Source organism: Ischnura elegans, chromosome 11, assembly GCF_921293095.1.
Source record: "Ischnura elegans chromosome 11, ioIscEleg1.1, whole genome shotgun sequence".
In the NCBI taxonomy this organism is placed as follows: Eukaryota; Metazoa; Arthropoda; class Insecta; order Odonata; family Coenagrionidae; genus Ischnura; species Ischnura elegans.
The window spans coordinates 101309253-101331053 of NC_060256.1; the positions used below are offsets into that span (position 1 = coordinate 101309253).

Consider the following 21801-nt stretch of genomic DNA (forward strand, 5'->3'; position numbering starts at 1 on the left):
ACTCTGGTCGAAGTAGGCTACTAAGTATTGCCCGACGAGAGACCCCCGTTACAACCGTGGTAGTAAATAGTATGAAGCATATTGATATTGAAGGTCTTCGAAGATTTAAGCTTTAATATGAGTCTTAAATCGGGTCTCAACTTGAAGAAGAAATTATTATTATTTGATTGTACGCATTTTTAAAATAAAAAAAATGTGAAATAAGTGCAAGTGAAAATGTGAACTAAGACACTCTTTTAATAGTGAACGACAGCATTTCATTCCACAAGGGGAAATTAAAGCCTGCAACACTTATTACTCTCCACTCCTCATCTCATCATGAGGGTGAGGTTTGGCAATCACAATTGGCTGAAATAAAGCACGTAATCATTAGAGTCAAATTTAGAGGATAAATCTTCAAATTCAATCCTCTCATTTCCAATTATTTTCTTTAACAAATTTCACTCCTCACGGATTTCGCATTTCACGCAAAAATATCCGTCTTTTCTCCTTTGACACTCAATAGCCTATCGTACAATTAAAAATCTCCTAATTACGTTTTATTGCACTTCTCTGATTACCGGTGTGAATATGTGTTATTTTTTAAATCTCATGTAAAGCCTAGAAAATCACCATGGCACCTTACACGCACTAAGAGTGTGGATGAAATGCACCAGCGCCATTTTCAATGATAGTGACGTCACTCTTAGGACAAATGGGCTACCAACGTTACGGCGCACGCTGAGATACGTGATTTTAGCGTTACACTGGAAAATTGGCTATTTTAGGGAAGATGACCAAGGAGCCTAAAAATCTCTACGGGCGTATTGCATGCAGTGCTTATGCGATCACTGACTTCTGCACATTCACCAAATAGTTTTTTCGCTATTGTGCAGTTTGTTTTAATTTGATTTTCAATCGGAATGCTTTGCATTCATATTTCACATTAAATCCTCAATACAGTCATTGGTTCAAAAGTTTCCCCGACATTTCAAATGATATTCAGGAAAAGGCTGAGCTCTTTCACATATTCCACGAATTTCATGCGTTCATCGACTAAGGAACTGCACCTCTCTGCCGTTCACACGAACACGGACCAGACACGCACTGGATGCGCTTGACAAACGACGGCCATTACTCACTTAGGATCGATGGATCTCTTAAATCACCGCACTCATCTATCACCAAGACCATTCCACCTCACTCAGGACGCAAGGCAGTCGTGTTTTCTGCGCGCAGCCCTGCGCCGAGCAAATTCCACCGATCGGCCATTGGCGCATTCCACGCCCGCCGGTGCTGCCTCCTCGCGGACACACTGCTCCTTCATGCGATAGCTTTTTCCGCTCGCCACCGCCTCGTCCATGGCGCTGCTGCCCTTCCGGTTGGTCCGCTTCAGCAGTGCTTGAGTGGCCTCGGTGCCAATCGCCTGCGAGCACACTTCGCAGAGCAGGTTAAAGACGACGGGGTCGGTGCGGCGCGCGACGTCGTGAAGCACCGTGTCCCCGACCTCGTCCTCCTGAGCCAAGAGGCCTCGCAGCTTCTTCGGGTCGAGCTCGACTCGCGCCCATTCCAGCAGTGCCGAGAGCAGAGCGGGCTCACCTTCCTTGGCCCCATCGTGGAGCACCGACCGCCCACGCCCGTCTGCCATGAGGAGCAGCGTCTGCCGCCCAGCCGCACCCAGCCTTGAGCTGAACCACGTGAGCAGCCTATCCAGAAATCGCGCGTCGCCGCGCCCGACAGCCACGTGCAGAAGGGAGTGTCCACTAGCGGTGGTGCTGAGAAGCAGCTCTTGGTCGTCGTCTGTAAGTTCACAGTACCAGTCTGCGAGCCTCGTCAGCAGGTCAAGTCTTTTCTTGAACACCGCCACGTGCACCGCGGCGCGACCATCGCAGTTTCGGCGCAGCATCGCCTCCCGCGCCGACGCTGAGCTGAGACGCGCCTTCATGAAAACGCAGGTCTGATTGAGCGCAGGCGCGTGACCCCGCGCCGTGGCCGTGTGCAGCAGAGTGTCTCCCGCGTCGTCTGTGCGCAGCAGCAGTTTCAAACTCACTCCCATTGACTCCGCCCGCTCCCAAAGCTCCCGCACCACGAGCACGTCACCCACTCCCACGGCCAGGTGCAGTGCGCTGGCGCCGCTCCTCGTCTCCGCGGTCAGGAACTCCTCCATCCCGGCGCCGCGTCCCAGCACGTCGGTTGCGACCGCGCACAACTGCCGCACCACTTCCGCGTCGCCCCGGAGCGCGGCAAGATGCAGTACGCTCTCACCCGCGCCGACTGTTGTCAGAGGAAATAGCTGCGCCAAGAACGCGTCCCCGAGTTCGTCACGCACCAGGCGCAGCCATGCGCCGAGCGCTGCCGCATCGCCTTTGCGTGCCACAACGTGGAGTGGCGCCTCCCCGCGCCCGTTGGCCTGCACTAACATCCAGCGCAGAGTGTCCGCCGCCCCAAAGGCTCCGTTTCGGCTGCAGAGGAGCCGTGCCGCCTGCGCGTCCGCCGCCGACGATGCGAGGTGCAGAAGCGTGTCCCCCGCGCCGTTGCGCCGACGGATCAACTCGCTGAGTCCATCTGAACCTAGGCAGTCTCGCGCCACCCGCATCCAGTAGATAAGGGCCGGTGCCGGGACCTTGTGCAGTCGCACAACGTGGTGCAGCACCGTGTCACCGCTGCGGTTGGGCGCGGCGAGGAGCAGCGCGAACACTGCGGGAGGGAGAACCAACCGCACCTCACTACACCACTCAACAGCCGCACCCTCAGCATCCAGCGCCACCGCGGCGTGCAGGACCGTCTCACCGAAGCAGTTAACCCTGCTCACCACCTCCAGCAGCGCGTCTTCCGAGAGCTTGTCCCGCGCTTCACGCAACAGCCGCGCCGCCGCAACAAGATCCCCCCGATCAAGCGCCACCTGGAGTGCGGACCTTCCGCGCCCGTCAACAGCCATAAGCAGAGCCTTGTGCCGCGCCTCGCCCAGGAGATCGGCCGCTGTGTGCAGGAGACGTTCCAGAAGTGCGGTAGGCGCGGCTGCGACAGCCAGGTGTAGCGCCGTATCGCCGTTGGCGTTGGTCCGCTCCACAAGGGCCGCGACCCGCGCCTGCGGGAGCAACCGCCGCATCTCGTTCAGCACCACGTCGAGCACGTCTTCCCGCGTCCGACTCACGGCCACATGTAAGAGCGTGTTGCCGCGCAAGTCCGTCGCCTCCACGTCTCCCACTTGCATCAGAACGCGCACCGTGCGTGGCTCTCCCGTTTTGACGGCCACGTGCAACGCGCATTCACCCTCGCCGTTGGCCCTCGCCAGCGCTGCGCCGGCCGCATCGCCCGCATACCGCAGCCACAGCACCGCCGCATCCGCCGCGCCGTTTGCCGCAGCCTGGTGTAGAACTGTGTCGCCATTTGCGTTATCGAGCGCAAGGATTCGCTGCACGTCGCCTGGCGACGTGCACTCAAGCAACGCTTGTAGTACCTGGGTTTCGGCGCGGGTCGTGGCCGCGTGGAAGACCGTATCACCGAACTTGTTGGACTCTGCGAGGATGCTCGCCCGCTCCTCATTGTCTGCTGAGGCGCAGAGGAGGCTCCATAGCTTCCGCACCGCCTCTATGGAGCCGCCTTCCACCGCCGCGTGCATCGCCGAACACCCCCGGCCATTTCGTGCCGAGAGCAAGCGGCGGAGGCGGTCCGCGTTCGGCGCAGCCTGTGCGCACAGCTGCTCGAGCACTCCAGCCGCATCACCCCGCCTTGCAGCCAAGTGCAGCACCGTGTCCAGACTGCGATCAGTGGATTCGAGAAGGGCGTCGGCGTCTTCGTGACTCAGGCCATTGTGTACAGCGTTCAAGAGGAGGTGCACGAATTCCTCGCTGCTGTTGCTCACAGCTTCGTGAAGGGCTGTGCTCCCGTGAGCGTTCACGGCCATGAGCATCGCTTTTAATGCGTCTCCTTTCAGCAGCTTGGCGTTGTTAATGAGGAGACGGAAAGCGGGCCCATTATTGCCTAGCGCGGATTCGTGTATGACCGTGTTACCTCGCGCATTTCGTCGCAGCAAGTAGTCCCTGAGCAGCGCGTGGTCGTCGAAAGCCTTGACGGCGCAGTGCCAGAAAAGCGCGATGGAATTTTCAGTGCCACAAAAGGCCAGGTTATGTAAACAGGTGCTGCCGTGAAGGTCTATTTGGTTGACGACCAGCTGGAGGAAGAGATATCGCGAGAGGGTACTGAACGCTACTTCAACGAGTTTGTCAAATGTATCTGGATGCTCCATGATGAGGTGTTTCGTCAAAATGGTAGTTTCCGAGTCACGTAGGTTTACTTCCAATAGATATGAACAGAGCTCTCCGTCAATTTTGTCATTGCTGTCGTGAAGGAAGTCTATGAACAGAACGAGGTGACTCTTTACGTACAGACATTCGAATGGCGACTCGTCCCAAATGTCCTTTTGCAAAATCAACCTCTCCGTTTTCTTCCTGGAAAGATGTTTTCTCACGAAGTTCAGAACAATGTCAATGATTCGATTGTATCCCAGATCACAGGCAACATGCAACACATTCTGTAAGTTGGAGTTGGTTCTCAATATCATATTGGAGGCATCTTCGGGAAAGGTTTCTAGGAACAGTATCATGATACTGCCGAGGCATTCTTCAGTCAAAAGATGCAGAAAAGTACCGGCTGTATTATGGAATCCGAAAATGTTGCATTCTTCAAAGGGTTTCGACAAGAATGCGATGCTAACTTGGCTGTTCTCGATCTGCAAGTTCAAGAATTTACGCACAGCAGCGTAATTGGGTCCTAGGAGTACTCGAGACGCCAGCACTTTACACGCGTCCTCCACGCTAAGCTCGGTCACCAGCCACTCGCAAAAAAAGTACTCGGCGAAGGAGTGGTGGCAGTAGTGGAAGCCACCGTCACGCGGCGCCACCACCCCCATCCCCTCCAGCAGTTCTCGATCCACTTTATCGTAACTGAGCAGTATAGTGGAACTTTCTTCGGGTAAAAATAGTTCAAGAGCGATGCTCTTATGAGCAAAATACTCAGGACTGGAGTACATTGTGTTCACATGAACAATTTTGTCCCTTTTCTTGTGGTAGTGTACATAATTCACTTCGAGGAATTTTTCGTAGATTTCATTTATGTTGGCGACAAACGGAAGCCGAAACTGAGCGCAGAACGTCATTTCTGCCAGCAAGAATAGGTTCAGTGGCGTGGGGGCGTATTGCGAGTTATCCTCGGCTGACAGGCATTTCTCTACTGACAGCAGCACCTTCACGAAGCCAGAGAAGTCAAGGCGATCGATTTGTTCGCACAGGGTGGGCGCGGCTCCACTTCCACCTGAGCTCCCGCCACCACGCAGCATTTCCTCCGCGCCCCGCGCCGATTCCTTCTCGTCCTGCCCCGATCCATCGCAATCCCGCTCGCACTCCTCAACGTCTAGTGCATTATCACCGCCACCGCGCGCCAGCTCAGTGTCGTCACCCCGCACTGATTCTACGCCACCCTGTGCCCTGATTACGGCCGATACCAATTGGCTGAGTTCCGCCATGAGCGCGAGGACGGCTGCGGTACGGCGCCTCTTCTGCGGCAGAGTCGCCAGACACAGCTCCATCTCTTTCAAAGCGCCGCGAACGTGTTCTCTCAGCTTCTCTGGGACGCCGCTCGCTAGGAGGGCCTTCAGCCTGTGGCGCCAGTGCGCCTGCACCAAGGCCTCCTTCTGCCGCTTCGTCAGGGGCTCCAGGCCCAACGCAAGCGTGTCCAGTGCCGACTCTAGCGACGCGTGCTGCCCGAACCTCGTCGTCACCCACAACTGGGCACGCGTGCCGGCTTTTAGCGCTTCCAGCAGCCGAAGCACCAAGGCCTGTCCCTCGCCGTCCACCTCGTCGAAGCCGTCGAAGAAGATGGCCACTCCGGGGCAGCCGCGAATGATCCGCGCCGCAAACTCGGCACGCGATGCCTCGTCCCGCACACCCGCCAGCCGCGCTACCGCTGCCACCGCATCCGCCACGCTCGCGCAGGGACCCTCCAGCTCAGAGAGACCGTGGCGCAGCTCGATGTAGATTACGCGGTCCAGCGGTCCCTCGGCGGACAGCCGCGCCGACACGCTGCGCATCAAATGGCTTCGGCCTGAGCCAAATTCCCCCGCCACTATAACGGCGCGCTCGGTGGCCGCAAGGTTCAGCTCGGAGCGCAGAGTTGGCAGCGGCGCGAGTCGTCGGGACGCGAACTGCCTCAGATCGCCGACTGCGCCACGGGAGCTGCGCCAGACGAGGCCGTGGCGTGGACCGGTCCACTGGGCCCAGTGCGCGCATGCGCAGCGGCGGCATAGGCGCTCGAAGAGCAGGTCATCGGAGAGGAGAGCGCCATCGGCACGGACGCACACCCAGCGGTCGGCACCTCCGGCGAACTGCACCGCTCCTGCGCCAACAGCAGCCACCTTGATAGAAGCCACGCCGAGCGCCTGCAGCTGCGCAGCCGTCACGTTACTCACGAAGAGAACAAACGGCGGATGGTCCGCGTCGAAGATGTGCCAGCGAAGTGTCTGGAAGAGGTAGGAGCGCTGAACGTAGTGGTCACACAACGCGTCCATCGCGGAGGTCAGTCGCTCCTCGTGTCGCCTGCAAAGAGATTGGAGTGCACCAATAAATATCAGGCCAAAATGATTCAAATAATCACTAACTAAAGCTCTCTTGGGAAACCTTATTGGTAAACACTGTATTATTTGAAATATTTATTTTTTTATTAGTGAGTTTATATATTTGGTTCTGAAATAAGTTCATTTCTTAAAAAAAGATCAATGTTATGTATCGTCAACAATCTAATATCAATTTTGATAGGTGTACGTACATTAGGGCTGCTATTCTGGATGGAATAGCATTATGCTATTCTCCGTTATTGCAACCGATGTTGCTATAATATAGCGTATTGCAACGCCTATGCTATTTGGTATTCAGAACGGTTGCAATTCGTGTTTTTACTACACCGGAAGACGTAATTCTCAGAATAGCATAGGCCCGTAGCAATTCACTATTCTGAACGGCGAATTGCAACCGGTAGGCTTGCTATAATATTACGCAGTCTTCGAGGCCGAGCTATTCGGTATTGCAACCCTGAAAACGTGCGCATTGCGATGTCGAATTGTTTTTCTGAGGTTAAAGTAACATAATCAAGCATTGAAAAATGGAATAATAGCCAAAAATAAAATGTTATCTGCTTTATTTTAATTAAATAATAGTAGCATAAGTGATGAATATTTAACTAGTTAAGTGAATTGGTTAGAAATTAACATTCGAGCTTAATATATGAAGCTCAAGCTTGCTTCATCGACAGTACGAAAACAATAACAATTAATGCAAAGAATTACTACGATTAGCCCAAATTTTCCGTGTTTTATTCATATTTATAACTCATAATTTTATTTCATCACTTGACTTGCTACTAAAAATATCCTCAATGTAGGCTATCAGGTCGATTCTTGAAAATTTTCAAGCTTGTGTGAACACAGTAACTCGCCAAATATAATAACAGTTATAGCCTTCAATGAAAACCATATATTACCATAATAATACCATATACTTTGATCAGCCGTTCATTTCCTCAATTGGACAGTATATACAAGAACATGCAACGAGTCGAAATTATTTTCCCCACTATAGTAATATTCCCTAATATATTCGCTACCTTCCACAATTAAAACTTAAAATTTACAAACTTATAACACGGGCAGTCGACTTGAATTACTTGCTTGAAAACAAAGGATTTCTCCGAACACCAATAAAGTTTCCGAACAAATATGATTCGCCACAAACGTTTAATGGAATATCCATGTACATCATTAATGCAATATATATCATGTGGAATTCAATACAAATTGTTTCCTCTATAGGCAAGTAAGTTATTCACACAATTAAGTTTCAGTATATCGGCACAGTTCAGGGTCTATCAAAAATTTCAGTGAGCATATTAAAATCAGCTGATACGAAAACAATAATAAGTGACACAACAGCACTTTCCACACGATTCACTTATTCACAGTTGTTCCATCCATCCTCAAATTCACCATCACATCCCTCTGCTTTTTCCAAATCTGCAGCTGAAATATTGATACTATTCCATCATATTACATGAAAGCACAGCGGTGACGTTGCCACCTACTTCATTTCCTAAACAGAGAATGAATACTGAAATTAGGGAGTCATACAATATAAAGCTAGTATTAGAAACGAAAGCTTCTAGTTCATACAGTAAAGCTATATCGTCACGATCAAAGCAATAAAAGTTGGTACATATTTATTTTGACATGCAACGAACAGACTTCGAAGCCTAAGACAATTACGAAGAAAATCAAACATATTTAGGTTTCAATGATTATTTCGCATAACATATATCTCACGATAAAGGACCGATCGGATATCGGTAAATGATTCAATATTTATGCCCGATAAATCATCATTATAACAGTAAAATTATGACCTAACCCACCTGTCTGAAGCCATTGTGATATTATCAAAACAACAACAATCAGCTGATTTCCTAAACGAGATTTTCAAAGCGTATTATATAAATCCACGGTTTAATATAATTTTTAAATGCAAATGAAGCAATTATTTGTAATTGCAAGTCAATATTCCATAAAATACAGAAAAATATATAAAATATCTTCTCCCTCATTGGTTGCGCAAACTGTTCAGAAAGTTTTTCATACGGGAAGGGGCGGAGCTTCCAAATAGCTCGCGCAAGAAATAGCATGCTGCTATTCCGAACAAAATTATTACTACGCTTCATTCTGAATACGGGGTCGTTGCAATAATGACCCGCAGAATAGCATATGCTATTTTTTGCAACGCTTATCCAGAATAGCAGCCTAGGATGCTCAACGCATGCTACGATATGATAGTATTATTCTTTTCACTTCAATGAGTCACTTTGCCCCAGCCGGAGAAGACTCTTCAGTGCAGCGAGGGAGGCAAAGAAAACAAAAAATTACGACTTCTTGTGGATACGTGGAGGTAAAATATATCTGAGAAAGGCAGAAAAACATCCTGCGAAACTGGTTTCATGCATGGACGACATCAGTAAGCTATAATTTTCCTTCTATCTTAATGAATATAAAGGATATCCTGGTGTACCTATACTTATTTTCATGGCGCTGAACGAGGAATCTTTTTCAATGTTCAATGATTTCTGTGGTGAAGGTAATGACTTGGTCATAATGAATCAGAATATTCGAAGCTTCAGAGAAAACTTCAGTGCCTTTGAAGTTTTTTTAGGTTCCCTAAACAAGTTACCTCAAGTAATAGTACTAACAGAAATCTGGGTGAAAGATTGTGAAACTTGTTTTTATAATATTAAAGGGTATAACCAATTTGTTAAGTGCAATGAGGACTACAGAGCAGGCGGTGTAGCGATTTACGTATCCCATATTTACAATGTTAGTAAGAGTACAGTAGATATGCAAACTGCTGATGCTATTAAGGTAACCATTGATCTTGGGAGTATGTCTCTTTCTGTTGTTGCAGTCTACCGCCTGCACTCAAACAGTGTACAAAACTTTTTAGAAGAACTGAATTTTGTCCTTTCTGCTTGTTCAGAAAAAAATTTGATTGTCACTGGTGACATGAATTTATGTATTTTAAAACAAACACCTAACGTAGACAAGTATAATACGATTATGTCAAGTTACGGATTGGAACAATTAATAAGCAGTCCAACTAGAACTTTTGGAAATAGTCAAACATGTATTGACCACATATATCTAAGATGTAAAAGTAATGTTAAATTTAAATCGAGTGTTATTTCCTCAGGTCGAAGTGACCATGATCTAACCACATGCGCACTTACTATTTTTCACTCTGAGAAAGCGCAAAAGAAAGATCCACGAAAAAATCAAGAAATTAAGAGAATAGATCACCCCAAATTGAAATTGTCATTAAGTTGTGTCGACTGGTCAACTGTACATGACCAACAAGATGTTACTATAGCTTTCAACATCTTTTTAAAGAAATTAACACAAAATATAGAAAATTGTACTTCTGTGACAACTCGTAGGGTTAAATATAGACCAATCCAACCTTGGATGACCACTGATCTATGTAAACGACTGTCACAGAGAAATATTTTATATAAGAAACTTAAAAAAAAGCCAGATGACAAAAAACTGCATAGATATTTCAGCGCTGTATCTACTAAAATTAGACATGAGATTATTGTCAGAAAAGAAAGCTACTACTTGAACCTATTTAATAAAAATAAAAATGATTTAAAAAAGCAATGGCAAGTGATCAACAGTGTCCTTGGTGTGAGTGGTACTAAGGCTGAAACTGAAAAAATATGTGTACCTGATAGGCCAGGAATATTTTTGACAAACCCCCTAGATATTTCAAACGAATTCAATAGCTTCTTTGTTGGCGTCGTAAAGAAATTGAGAAATACAAGGGAGACTATAGATAGTAACTCACAATATAGTCGTTCATTTCCAATTAAGCACGTTCAGGACTCCTTTTTCATGTACCCAACCACTGCCTTTGAGGTAAATAATGTCATCAATAAACTTAAAACAAATAAAACACCCGGATTTGATGGCGTTTCAGCCTTCACTCTAAAATATGTTAGTGAAATAGTAGCTCCTGTAATATCCTTTATAATAAATCTGAGTTTCAGTTCGGGTGTGTTCCCCGAGGGTATGAAAATTGCTGTTGTAATACCAATTCCCAAAAAGGGCAGTCGAACTGATATAAATAATTACAGACCTATTTCTTTGCTGTCGGTTTTTTCAAAAATCATAGAAAAGGTTGTCAAAAAACGTTTATTAAGTTTCTTTTCCAGAAATAGCTATTTATCAAAAAACCAATTTGGTTTTGTGGAAGGAAAATCTACTGAAGACTCTCTGCTTAAATTTTGCTCTGAATTTTTTAATGGTCTAAATAAAGGAGCATGCGTTTCAGGCATATTTTTTGACATCAAAAAGGCCTTCGATTCACTGGATCATGATATTTTGCTATGTAGACTAAGGGAAGCAGGAGTAAGAGGCGTAGCTCTAAATTGGTTTTGTAGCTACTTGAGTGGAAGGACGCAGTTGGTAAAATTTAAAGATTGCTACAGTTTACCTGAAACTATTTTTTATGGTGTGCCACAAGGTTCAGTACTCGGACCTATTCTATTCCTAGTATATGTCAACAATTTATGTACTGGACTATTCAATGGGGAACTCACCTGTTTTGCTGATGACACAGCCTTGTCTTACTCTGCAAAAGATCTGCCAACTGTTAAAGAACATATGCAAAGCGACTTAGACAAGCTAAAGTATTGGTTTTCTGTTAATAAACTTACGCTGAGTGAAAAAACTAAATTTATTCGATTCAGCTTAACAGATAGAAAAGATTCTATTGGTTGTTTGTATTATAAGTGTGCCAGTTGCCTTGCATTTAAAGATTACATGTGCAGAAACTGCGTGCAAATTGATCAGGTTAGTAATATAAAGTATTTGGGTCTTGTTATTGATGAGAATTTAAATTGGAAAAATCATTTACAAAATTTAAAAAATTACATGAATACAGCACTTAGGAAATTCTATTACTTAAGACAGATTTGTAATTTACCTGTACTAAAAAGTGTATATTACTCACTGATTAATTCCAAACTGCAGTATGGTCTTTGTTGTTGGGGAGGAACATATATCTCAAATCTAAATCCAGTTTTAGTGTCACAAAAGAAAATAATAAGAATGATAATGGGGGCAAAAAGAGACGACGCTTCTTACCCATTATTTAAATTACTAGGTATTTTACCACTCAGATATTTATATGTTTATAGAGTTTTACGCATGTTTTTTATCAGAGGAGGAAATGTCAATGGCTACGCAAATATTCCCTATCATGGCTTGAGGTCACGGAATAGAGTATCTATTCCATAACCTAATAATGAAGCTTTCAGAAGATTTTATTTATATTGTGCAAGTAAGATGTTTAACCTCCTACCATTTCGTATCACATCAATAAAGTCCCTCACGTTGTTTTTACATGAATTAAAAATATGGTTATTCTCTATAGACAATATTGAAGTGTACTTCTAAATACTATCTTTGCACATTATTTTTTACATTGTATTGTATGTTATTCGTATGATTTCTGTACAGTGTATGAAATATTTCTATGTATCATGGTAATTGATGTATTTGTTTTCATTTATTTTATGTTTCAATTTTTCATAGTTTTTCTCAAAGGAACAGACGCTTAAGAAAAGCGCACTTTGACTCATTACTTACGGTATATTGTTTTGTTTTTGGCCGCACCAGCCAGCTGTATGTTTAATTTAGGAGATGGCAACCCCAACACTGGTTCTTACCACAGGGGTGCCTATATTCCACCTTTGTAAAAACTCATGCTTGAGTAACCTATTAAAATTTCATGTACCATAATGTGGAATAAATATATATTATTATTATATTATTATTATCATTATTATTAAAGTAGTTTCCATAGTTTTTTAATATTATTAAAAGTTTCCATAGAGAACTGAGAAAAGCATTCTGGGAGCCTCCCTTTCTTTCAAGCACTTCCCTCTTCAGTTCACCATAAGACCTCCCCCCTTTCATTCTATCTAAAAACTCCATTAGTATCCTTCCTCTCCCTCGTTTACCTAACATTCTACCCTTTAACACCATTTTCAACATCCCCTTCCCGCTAAGTACTCCTCCATCCATACCTTCTATCTCCTCCGTATCTCATCTAAAAGGTGTCTCTACTCACCCACCATATCCAACACTTCATCGTTCCTCCTCCTCTCCGTCCACGTCACCTTTTTCATTCTTCGCCACACCCACATCTCGAATGTCTCGAGTCTTCTCTCGTCCTTCTTTCCTAACTGACCAGATTTCCCCACCGTAGAGAGCTACACTCCAGATCAAACTCTGCACTTAACTTTTCTTGAAATTCTTACATTACGATCCTCTCACAAGCTCCTTACTGGTCGTGAGCGCCTCCTTTGCCAATGCTATTCTTTTCTTGATATCCTTACTACTATATCCGTTTTCTTCTAACGTACCACCAAATTAGCTAAATGGCTATGGCAGCTCAAGTTTTTACCCACCCATCTTTATCTTAAGTATGATATTCCACGCTAGCTATGTTTTAAAAGCCGCATAACCTTGGTCTTCTTGAGATTCTCAACCCATTCTCCTCGCAATGCTCGTTTAACGCATTCACGGGAGCCTGAAGCCCCCTGGCTAATCAACGCCTGATCATCCGCCAACCTCACTAATTTGAACATCATTCCTTTCAATTTCACTCCAGCTCCCAACTCAACCCACTCTTCCCTAAAACGTCTCCGCAGAAAATGCGCTAACCCTTTCCAGACGGTCGAGTTGTTTCCTTAGCATGACTACTGCACTGATAGTGTTGCCGCGAGACGAGACGAGACTTTAGCCAGTTTAGTCTCAGTCTTGTTTCCTGACCTCGGGTATCGTCCCGAGTCTCGTCTCGAGTCTCGTCTCGTGAACCCCGGTCTCGTCTGGGTCTCGAGTCTCCAACAAGACTCTCGACTCGTTTCCCCCGAAATAAATTTAGCACCGTTTCCATTGCGTGCTCAATCGCTGAATCGATATTCTTGAAATAGGAGAGCCATTAATATAAATTGCAAACACATATTTATCTGGACACCAATTACATCGAACTGGTGCTAAAATCATTGATTTTATTGATACTCAATGAATAAAATAGTAAAATAAAAGGAAAAATGTCTAAAAATGTAATGTAGACATAAATTCACTGCAGAGAAATCCACAGAAGGTTTAAGAAAATAAAGCCTGAATCACACGATCATTTTTTTCGTCGCGAAAGTGATCACTATCGCGATCACTTTTCCCGTCGCGAAAAGCGATCGCGCCAGTGATAATTTTCCTGAATCACACGGTCACTCCCGCCGTCGCGTCGCTTTTCGCATCATTTCCGATATCACAGCTCGTTGTCAAAGGACCCGCGTCACGAAAATATATAGCGTGTTTGTTTATCTATGTCGTTCCCACAATTGTCAAACGTTGCGCTGCAATCGCTCCATACGGGCATGCGTTCCGATTGGTTGATACGGGATTTTAGGGACGGTTTTCGCGACGTAAGAAGCGACCGGACGAGTGATGAAAAATAGCGATGGGAATCCTCATCGCGATCGCGAAAAAAAATTGCCGGCGACGATCATTTGCGAGTGATCACTCTAGTGATCCCTGTAGTGATCACTCTCACGACGAAAAAAAATGATCGTGTGATTCAGGCTTAATCGAAAAGATAATGTACTTAATACCGCGAGCATTTAATGGTATGTGCTCTCGCAAGAGTGATTTTCATTTTTAATTTGGAAGTTGATCAGCATAAGAAAAGAAAAAATTAACTCTTTAGCGCACACCAACACTTGCCAGTGTAGTCGTCGTATCTCTGCGTTTGAAATGACACTGCCTAATAAATACCTAAACGCCATTATAATGATAAAAAATTGTGTCATGTCTATGCTTGCTGCAATAAAAATCAATGAAAAACTTGACGCCATATGATCACAATGAAGACAAGAAAATGAACTACCCTGACAAAGCCTCGAACCCTGGCCCCCTGGATTGGATCCATATGCGCTACCACTACCTCACCTGACCCGTCTCCTGTAAAGTGCGAAACTTGAAAATTAGATACGACTTTTGAAAAATACAGCATGAAAATTGATTAATTACAGCCAAACTAAGGCCAATTCAACGGAACCACTACCATTTCAGAGATGCGTTCACCATTCCGAAGGCCATAAAAAATACGGCATTGAAAAAAGCGGAGCAAGGTACGTGGTGCCAAAATTTTACGGCCATTGGATGTTTTGTATCCAGAAGTGGGAGTTTTCCGTCGACATCAGTCTCTATCGTGAACTTAATGCTGTTTTTATTATTTTGGGAAAGTTGTCATCGACTGATCCAATTAAAAGCAACTGATAGATTAGAACAAAACGACCAATAGTTAGATGGATATAGGGGAGTAATTGACCAAAAAAAGGGTTATGTTACCATACGTTAAAGACACCACGGATAAAATTTTGAATAAATTTGACTTGTAAACTACTTTCGTGCTTGTACCGTAAACACGGGCTACTCTGTCCCTGGGGTCCTTCTTCGGCCCAAAAATAGAATGAAAAGAAGCATACTCTACAGCGGTATTTGTAGCAGTACATGAAATAATTCCGGGTAGTACCGCTCCGGAGTAGTATCGTTGAAGCTGCCTGATGATTTACGTGATTGTGAACCGCTAAGTTTTGTGAATGACCCACAAGTTATGTGACTAGTGAAATCACGTGCAATTTTATCCTCCCAAACTTCGTTGTGCACAAAACGCATACGTTCTTGAACGAGCAATGCAAGTAAATTTTTTAGAACACTTTATAATGCTTAATGTCGTTCTTTAGTTAAAACTTTGTGAAACACGCTGTGTCTTAAAGTTGATAGTTTGAGGCGTTACTTTATAGAAAATGGTTTCTTGACCTCCTTCTGGTTTATACGTGTAGTTATTTTAGATGATCATTCAAGTACTCCTCGCCTGAGGATGACGCAGTGCGTTGAAACAATGGTAGTGATCCAATAAATATTTTACGTGGAATAACATAGTTTAATTGTCATTCAACAGCGTTGTGTCTTACTATATTCATATCTTTTTCAGTAAGTTCCGGTAAGCTATAACATACGACCTGCTTTGGCCCAGATTTTTTGGGCCAAAATAGGTCGTACTGTAACAAACCCAATACCTTTAGGCTATAGGTTTCCATTAATAGCTTGCAAAATGTGAATTGGGTATATTCCTATTGCATGTGTTTCATTTTAGCTTGTTCATGATGCTCTACGACTACAAATGTCTTCCTAGTAGCCGAAAATATGCTGACTTCAGTAGCGAACACCTTCAAATGCGTTTAGAAACCATCAGATTTGGTGAAATGACACAAAAGCAGGATGCCCATCATTTCGAAATACCCTGAAGTACGATTAAAAACAAGTTAGAGAATGCATTTTCAAGTTCCCAGGGCACCCTAAAGTTATTTCGCAGGAAGAAGAAAGAGTGGTGAAAATATTTATTTGCCTTCGTCGTAACACAGCTATAGTGAACAGGTATATTCTGTACAAAGAAAGCAATTCACCCTCAAATACTAGGCATGGAGTAACACAGAAGAATTTTGGTTAAACATCACTTTATTCCTTCCAGGATCATCCGACATGCAAAGGGCATAGCCGAATAAGAGGTTGATGTGCAAGATGGTATGAAACGGGTGTTATGGGGGCATAGGTCACGGAAAAAACAGCAATAAATGGCCAAAATCACATATTTTACTGTTTTTCGCGGTGTTCCACCACGTAAACGTTCCTTTTTCATTACATTAGCCGAAAGGTATTAAAATACTCCTTCGAAACACATTTTTTCTTTGTGGCCCTCTAAAAAATATTTTATGAAAACTAGCGTTTGAAATTTTCAAATCGACACGATTTCTCGTTATGCCACTCAAAGTTTGTGAAGAAAAATTGGGCGTCTGCTCCATTAAGAAAGCCATCAAATGGCGCAAATTGCATTGAAAAATATGCTTTCTATCCCGAGATATTAAAAAAATCGAAATTTCGAGCTAGCCGGCCCTGGTGGGCCTCTAGCGGGCTGGAAGTGTGGGGTGGTTAGTCCTTTTTGATCCCAAATTCTATGCTAAAAGTCCGAGAAAAATCCCGGAGAGGGGACTTATCAACCTCTTATTCGGCTATGCCCTTTCGTCGAAGTTATAGATTTTATCGGCCATGCACCCTTGACCCCCTCTATTTCTCTTTTTTCTTTCTTTTGGGAAGCAAGAGGTTGCTTCTTACTCTTACCTCTTGCTTCCCGAAAGAAAAATACAGAATCGCCTATTACACCCCCTTAACTCTCAAAACACTGCTGCCCAACTGCAAAGATCGCTTCCCACCAGAAAGAAGAAGTGGAATTATTCTGCCTCAGGTGCGACGATTGTGGCTTGAAATACATCGGCAGAACGGAGAGAAGTGTTAATATCAGAGTGAGTGCGCATCGCAACTGCTTCAAAAAGAAGAAAGATCAATCCAAATTCGCCAATCATTTAATAGATGGCAAACACAATAGTGATTTTAAGCCGGATATCTTACACTCAGAAGGAAACGGGAGGAGACTCGATGCACTGGAAACGTTGGAGATTGCGCAACATTTAAAGAACAACACCCCCCTTGCCAACGAACAAGTGCTCCCCTCTCTTTTCCATTCCCATCAGTGAACTCCTACAGTGACAACCTTTAAATTTCCAAGTGCCTATCCACCTGTGTGCCGTTAAACTTTCCAAGAACGAATACTAAGCAGTGCCTTTACCAAAATTCCCCCAGTGACCCATGTCCTTCGGGGAAATCATTAACCCATACCAGCACCTTCCACAGCCGGACTCAACAACCTTCCGAAGACTATTGTGATTTAGAAAACTCAATGTACCCCGCTAATCCTCTCTTTCTTCCCCAACACCGCCACCTTCTTTAGCTCTCGTCTCCTCACCCACTTTAACCCCGCCCTCCCCTGGCTGGTCAGATCCTCACAGGAAAAACCATCGTCCCAAATCAAGGCCGCCCCTTTCCCCCACCCACTCCCCCAATTTCAGTCCGTGTTTAACCCTCACCCCCGCTCTTTCAACCAGCCTTTTTCCTTTCCAATAGATGTCCTCACAGTCACTTGTGTACTTTGTGTATAAATGCATGATGCATGCAAGATCAGTCTACTGACGATGTAACCAAGTTACGAAACCCGGGTCGTGCCCATAATTAAATAACAGTGAACCTTACAAAGTTTTATTTCCTTACTTCCAAAACGGTAGAATACCTACTTTTTACTTTACTAGGGTAATGAGATTCATTTAGAAGGAATATGCAGGGGTAAGTGTGAGAAATACAATCCAAAGTTCCTTGGTTTACTTTTTGGAACCTCGATATTGGAAAATAAAATTCATTTTACTGGCATTCGAACGTAATCATTAATAATCAATGACCATAATCGCCTCAATTCGCAATTAAAACCGTATCTTCGGTCTTATTATCTCAGTTAGCCCGCCCTCGTTCATTTCCGCCATATTGACTTCGCTCCTGACCGGTCCGAAAAGAAAATCTCGTAGCGAGCGTAGCACTTCCGTATGGAGCGGAGCACTTCCTTCTGTAGCTTCTGGCAGCGAATGGAGCGTGTTTTGGACCGCACCCAGTGGCACACACAACTAGCACTACACTACATGTACTTACGCCGACGACACTGTAATCGCAGTGACGTCATGGCAGTGAGAAATGAGCACCAACAAACTTAACACACACCTCAATCTAATCCATAAATGGACATACACTTAGAAAATACAAATACACGCCGATAAAAACACACTCATACACTTCTCACGTAGACGCAGATTTGCGCCACAAACAGTGCCAACCATAAACAAAACTCGAATACCAAGAGCAGCCACGCAAAAATTCCTCGGCGCCCTTCAAGACGAAAAATTAACCAACATTTCTCATTTGAAAAATTGTACAAATAACGCAATAGCAGTCAGGAAAGCAATTTAATTATCCCTCCGATCTTCTCCACTCTCACACAGCTGCAAAATTAAATTACAGTCCTTTACCATTTGTCCGACCCCCTGTCCTGCCCTACGAAATATTTACTAACTCTTAGTCAATCAGGGAAAAACTGGAGACTTTCCTAATTATATCCCGTCGCCTCCTCATAAAGCTATTCCACCTATTCCGAATTTCTGGCATCCTTTCTGCCCACAGTATCAACTCAAAGCTAGTCCAAAACTTCAATTCCAGGCTCGGAGCAACACAGAAAACGCTCCATACTCACAGACATCTGGAATTATGACCCAGCAATACAAACTGCCCCAAAAAATTACTCGTCTATGAGTCTTTTCTGTCTTTCCTTCTTATGGAATCAGTACGTAAATTATTGATACATTAATTGTGTACTATTGCAATTTTATTCGCTGTATTCTAAAAATGCCAGAAAAGGATACCGTAAAGTAAACTTCTACTTTCAATAAAAAAATTATTAAAAAATGAAATCGACAAAAAATCCTGAAAAGGGAAATAAATAGTTATAAATCTGTTTTCAAGATATTTTTTCCTTCACGAAAACTTCTATGCAATTAATAATTTTAGGTTTCTGCTAGCACAAACACAATACTACACCCACATAATAGAGAACTACGCATAATATTAAATGAATTGTTCTCTGGCTGGTTAGGGCGAACTTGGTTCATCGGGACAGCACTAACGCGCCGCGCAAAATAATGAGATTTTATCCATCACACGTCAGCAGAAGGGACACAAAAAGTACACGGAGGACGCCCACAAATGGAGCTTCATTGTAATAGCTATTTCATCATCACCATAGAGTGATTTGGTAATACCCAGAACCTGGTAATACCCAGAGTTGATATCACTCAATATGAATTAAATATTGATTTACGTAGTAATTTACTCGAAACTATAAAGACGCGAGCATCAGCTATCGTTTGTTTACCTTTCATTCTTTGCTCCACCGATGAAATGCCATTTGGAAGGAAAGAGAAGGAAGCGGCGTTAGCTGAAGTCTAATCCATTCGATTACATTGCCGGAGCGTTGATTCACCATACACGTTCACAGCTCATTATCAACCCTCCCCACCATACATAATATCGCTTCAACTACGATACGAAACAGGATATTTACCGTCGCATGGAGATGAGCTTCTCGAAGTCTAAAGAAGGTTCCACTCTAAGTTTAAAATAGCTTTTTCATGAAACAATTGAAATTGTCTTAAGAATTGGAATCGCTGCGTCTGATGCCCAGTGTCATAATGAATAGGGTAGCTGTCCCTTGAGCCTTCGATTGATCACTCGTCGAGTATTGCAGTATTTTATTCCTCAAAAGAGAGGAGCTCAAGCGATCGTGCGCCGTCTTCATCGCGTATCATCTTTCCCACGCATTATCAGTAGGTATACAGAGTAAATACTGATAAACTATATTTTTTTGACTGAAAGGCGTGTCAAAGTGGCGATCGTTTAAAAATTTCATTTCACCTTGACAATACGATGGTGCAATAAAAATTATAACTGATAAGAAAAGTTTTCAAAAAATGTAACCGGGATGCATTTTAATTACTCTATCAGATTTGCAATTCATTACATTTAGAAATTACTCTTTGAACCATTAATCAGTAGTATTGCAATAATCGGAAAAAACATATTACAATTTCTTTTAATCTTGCTGCAGTACATGATGCTATCGCAGTCAATATTCTCTCAGTCAGGGAGTGAAGTCATACAAATCAGCGTTTATTTATTATTTAATGACAATGCATAAAATGATAATGGAAATGTTTGATTAAGGCACTTTACGCATAAATAAATATGTACTACGAAAAATTTGCAACTGCGGACAAGGTTAATGAACGATCAGCGAGCGCACTATTCAAATTATCACTAAAATGTAACGATTCCTCGCACGATCTTGGGAGTAGATTACTAGAAAAAATTACTTGTTAAAAAGTGTATCTCTTGCAAATAAAAATTATCGAAGATTCATTAGATAACATTAATTCCATTGCTTATCCTACGTTACATCACATATCACTGAAAATAGTATTTGCCGTTTCTCACTTCTCGCGCTGATCGACGGAGTCAACCCTATTGCAGTACGCTGATGACGTCACGAGCTCATGCTTTCCGATTCACTGCCTCTACACGGTCCTCGCGTGGTTCCTTGTTGTCTCATGAGCGATGCCTCCCCTCGATGAGCCGTTCTCTTGGAGCGATTCAAAATGAACCATAACTCTGTGGTGTCGTCACCAACTCATGAAAATTGGGGTTGATTTTCGCCTTTTCTTATTTTAATCTAGAACAGCTGAATTGGGAACATTTTTGCTTCCTCCCCTTCCACTTCCGAATTCTTTTTAAAAATTTTGATTCCGGGCCAGAGTGAAAGGCACCACGATGACGTCATCGAGCGATGACCGCACCAGCGCCGCGTGGCGATGGATGCAATTGCTGCGTGGCATACGTACCCTGGGTATTCTCCGATCCCTGTGCTCGTGCCGCCGCGGGGTCATCCTCAAAAACGTCAGGGGAATGAGCTGCTAGAAGGTGCCCGGCGATCGACAGACACGTCTTATCGGAAGCCTTCTTCAAAATCCTTATCGTCTTGGAATGTGCAGATAGTGAATCGCTCCTCAGATAAGACGCCCGCAGAACTTGGTGGCAGCATTTCGCTTCTTTTCGAGGAGTCCTGTGAATAGGTCTATGCCTATATATATTGTTCTTTTAATCCGTTTCAAAATGCATCGCATGAGCACAATGTACCACGCGAACAAAATTATTACTAATGATAGAATAGAGTATGTGACCCGGAAGGATAACCATTGAAATGTAGTTGATTCGATAAAGTGTGTCATTAATACCATTTCTTTCTATTAACAGCCTTAATTGTTGCTTACTTTGTGTAATAATTAATATTTAATATCCATTGTTTTCGCATCGATATTGAGCAGACGAAAACGCTCATCTATTGGCTCCCAGGGATTTGACGCCATTTTGTTATATCTCATCAGCACGCAAAATGTTTAAGTTACGTTGAACTGCGTGTGAATTGGAAAACGTTATTGGATCTGATCGGCGTTAAGGAAAATACATACTGGACTGCACCCTATGCATGTGGCGCCCCACGTAAACGCTACATTCGCTAGCAGGCGGAAGTGCTCCGGAGCACCCGGAATCTACAGGCGCGACGTTCGCTACGAGAATTTCTTATCGGACCGGTCAGGAGCGAAGTCAAAACGGCGGGA

At 44.1% G+C, this 21801-nt stretch overlaps 2 protein-coding genes across 6 annotated transcripts in view; one reads left to right on the top strand and one right to left on the bottom strand.

Moving 5' to 3' along the window:
- LOC124168118 (cysteine protease ATG4B) overlaps positions 1-21801 on the top strand; it is a 349683-nt gene that overhangs the window by 128772 nt on the left and 199110 nt on the right. The window lies entirely within an intron of this gene.
- On the bottom strand, positions 218-21110 carry LOC124168117. Of its 2 annotated transcripts, none has more exons than XM_046546235.1 (2): positions 21025-21110; positions 218-6572 (listed from the first exon to the last, which is right to left on the bottom strand). In XM_046546235.1, exon 2 carries the CDS (start codon positions 6542-6544, stop codon positions 1184-1186), a length of 5361 nt encoding a protein of 1786 aa, XP_046402191.1. In that variant the 5' UTR covers positions 6545-6572; positions 21025-21110; the 3' UTR covers positions 218-1183. The 2 variants fall into 2 exon arrangements, with proteins under 2 accessions (XP_046402191.1, XP_046402192.1); XM_046546236.1 differs by lacking the exon at positions 21025-21110 and adding an exon at positions 19503-19835.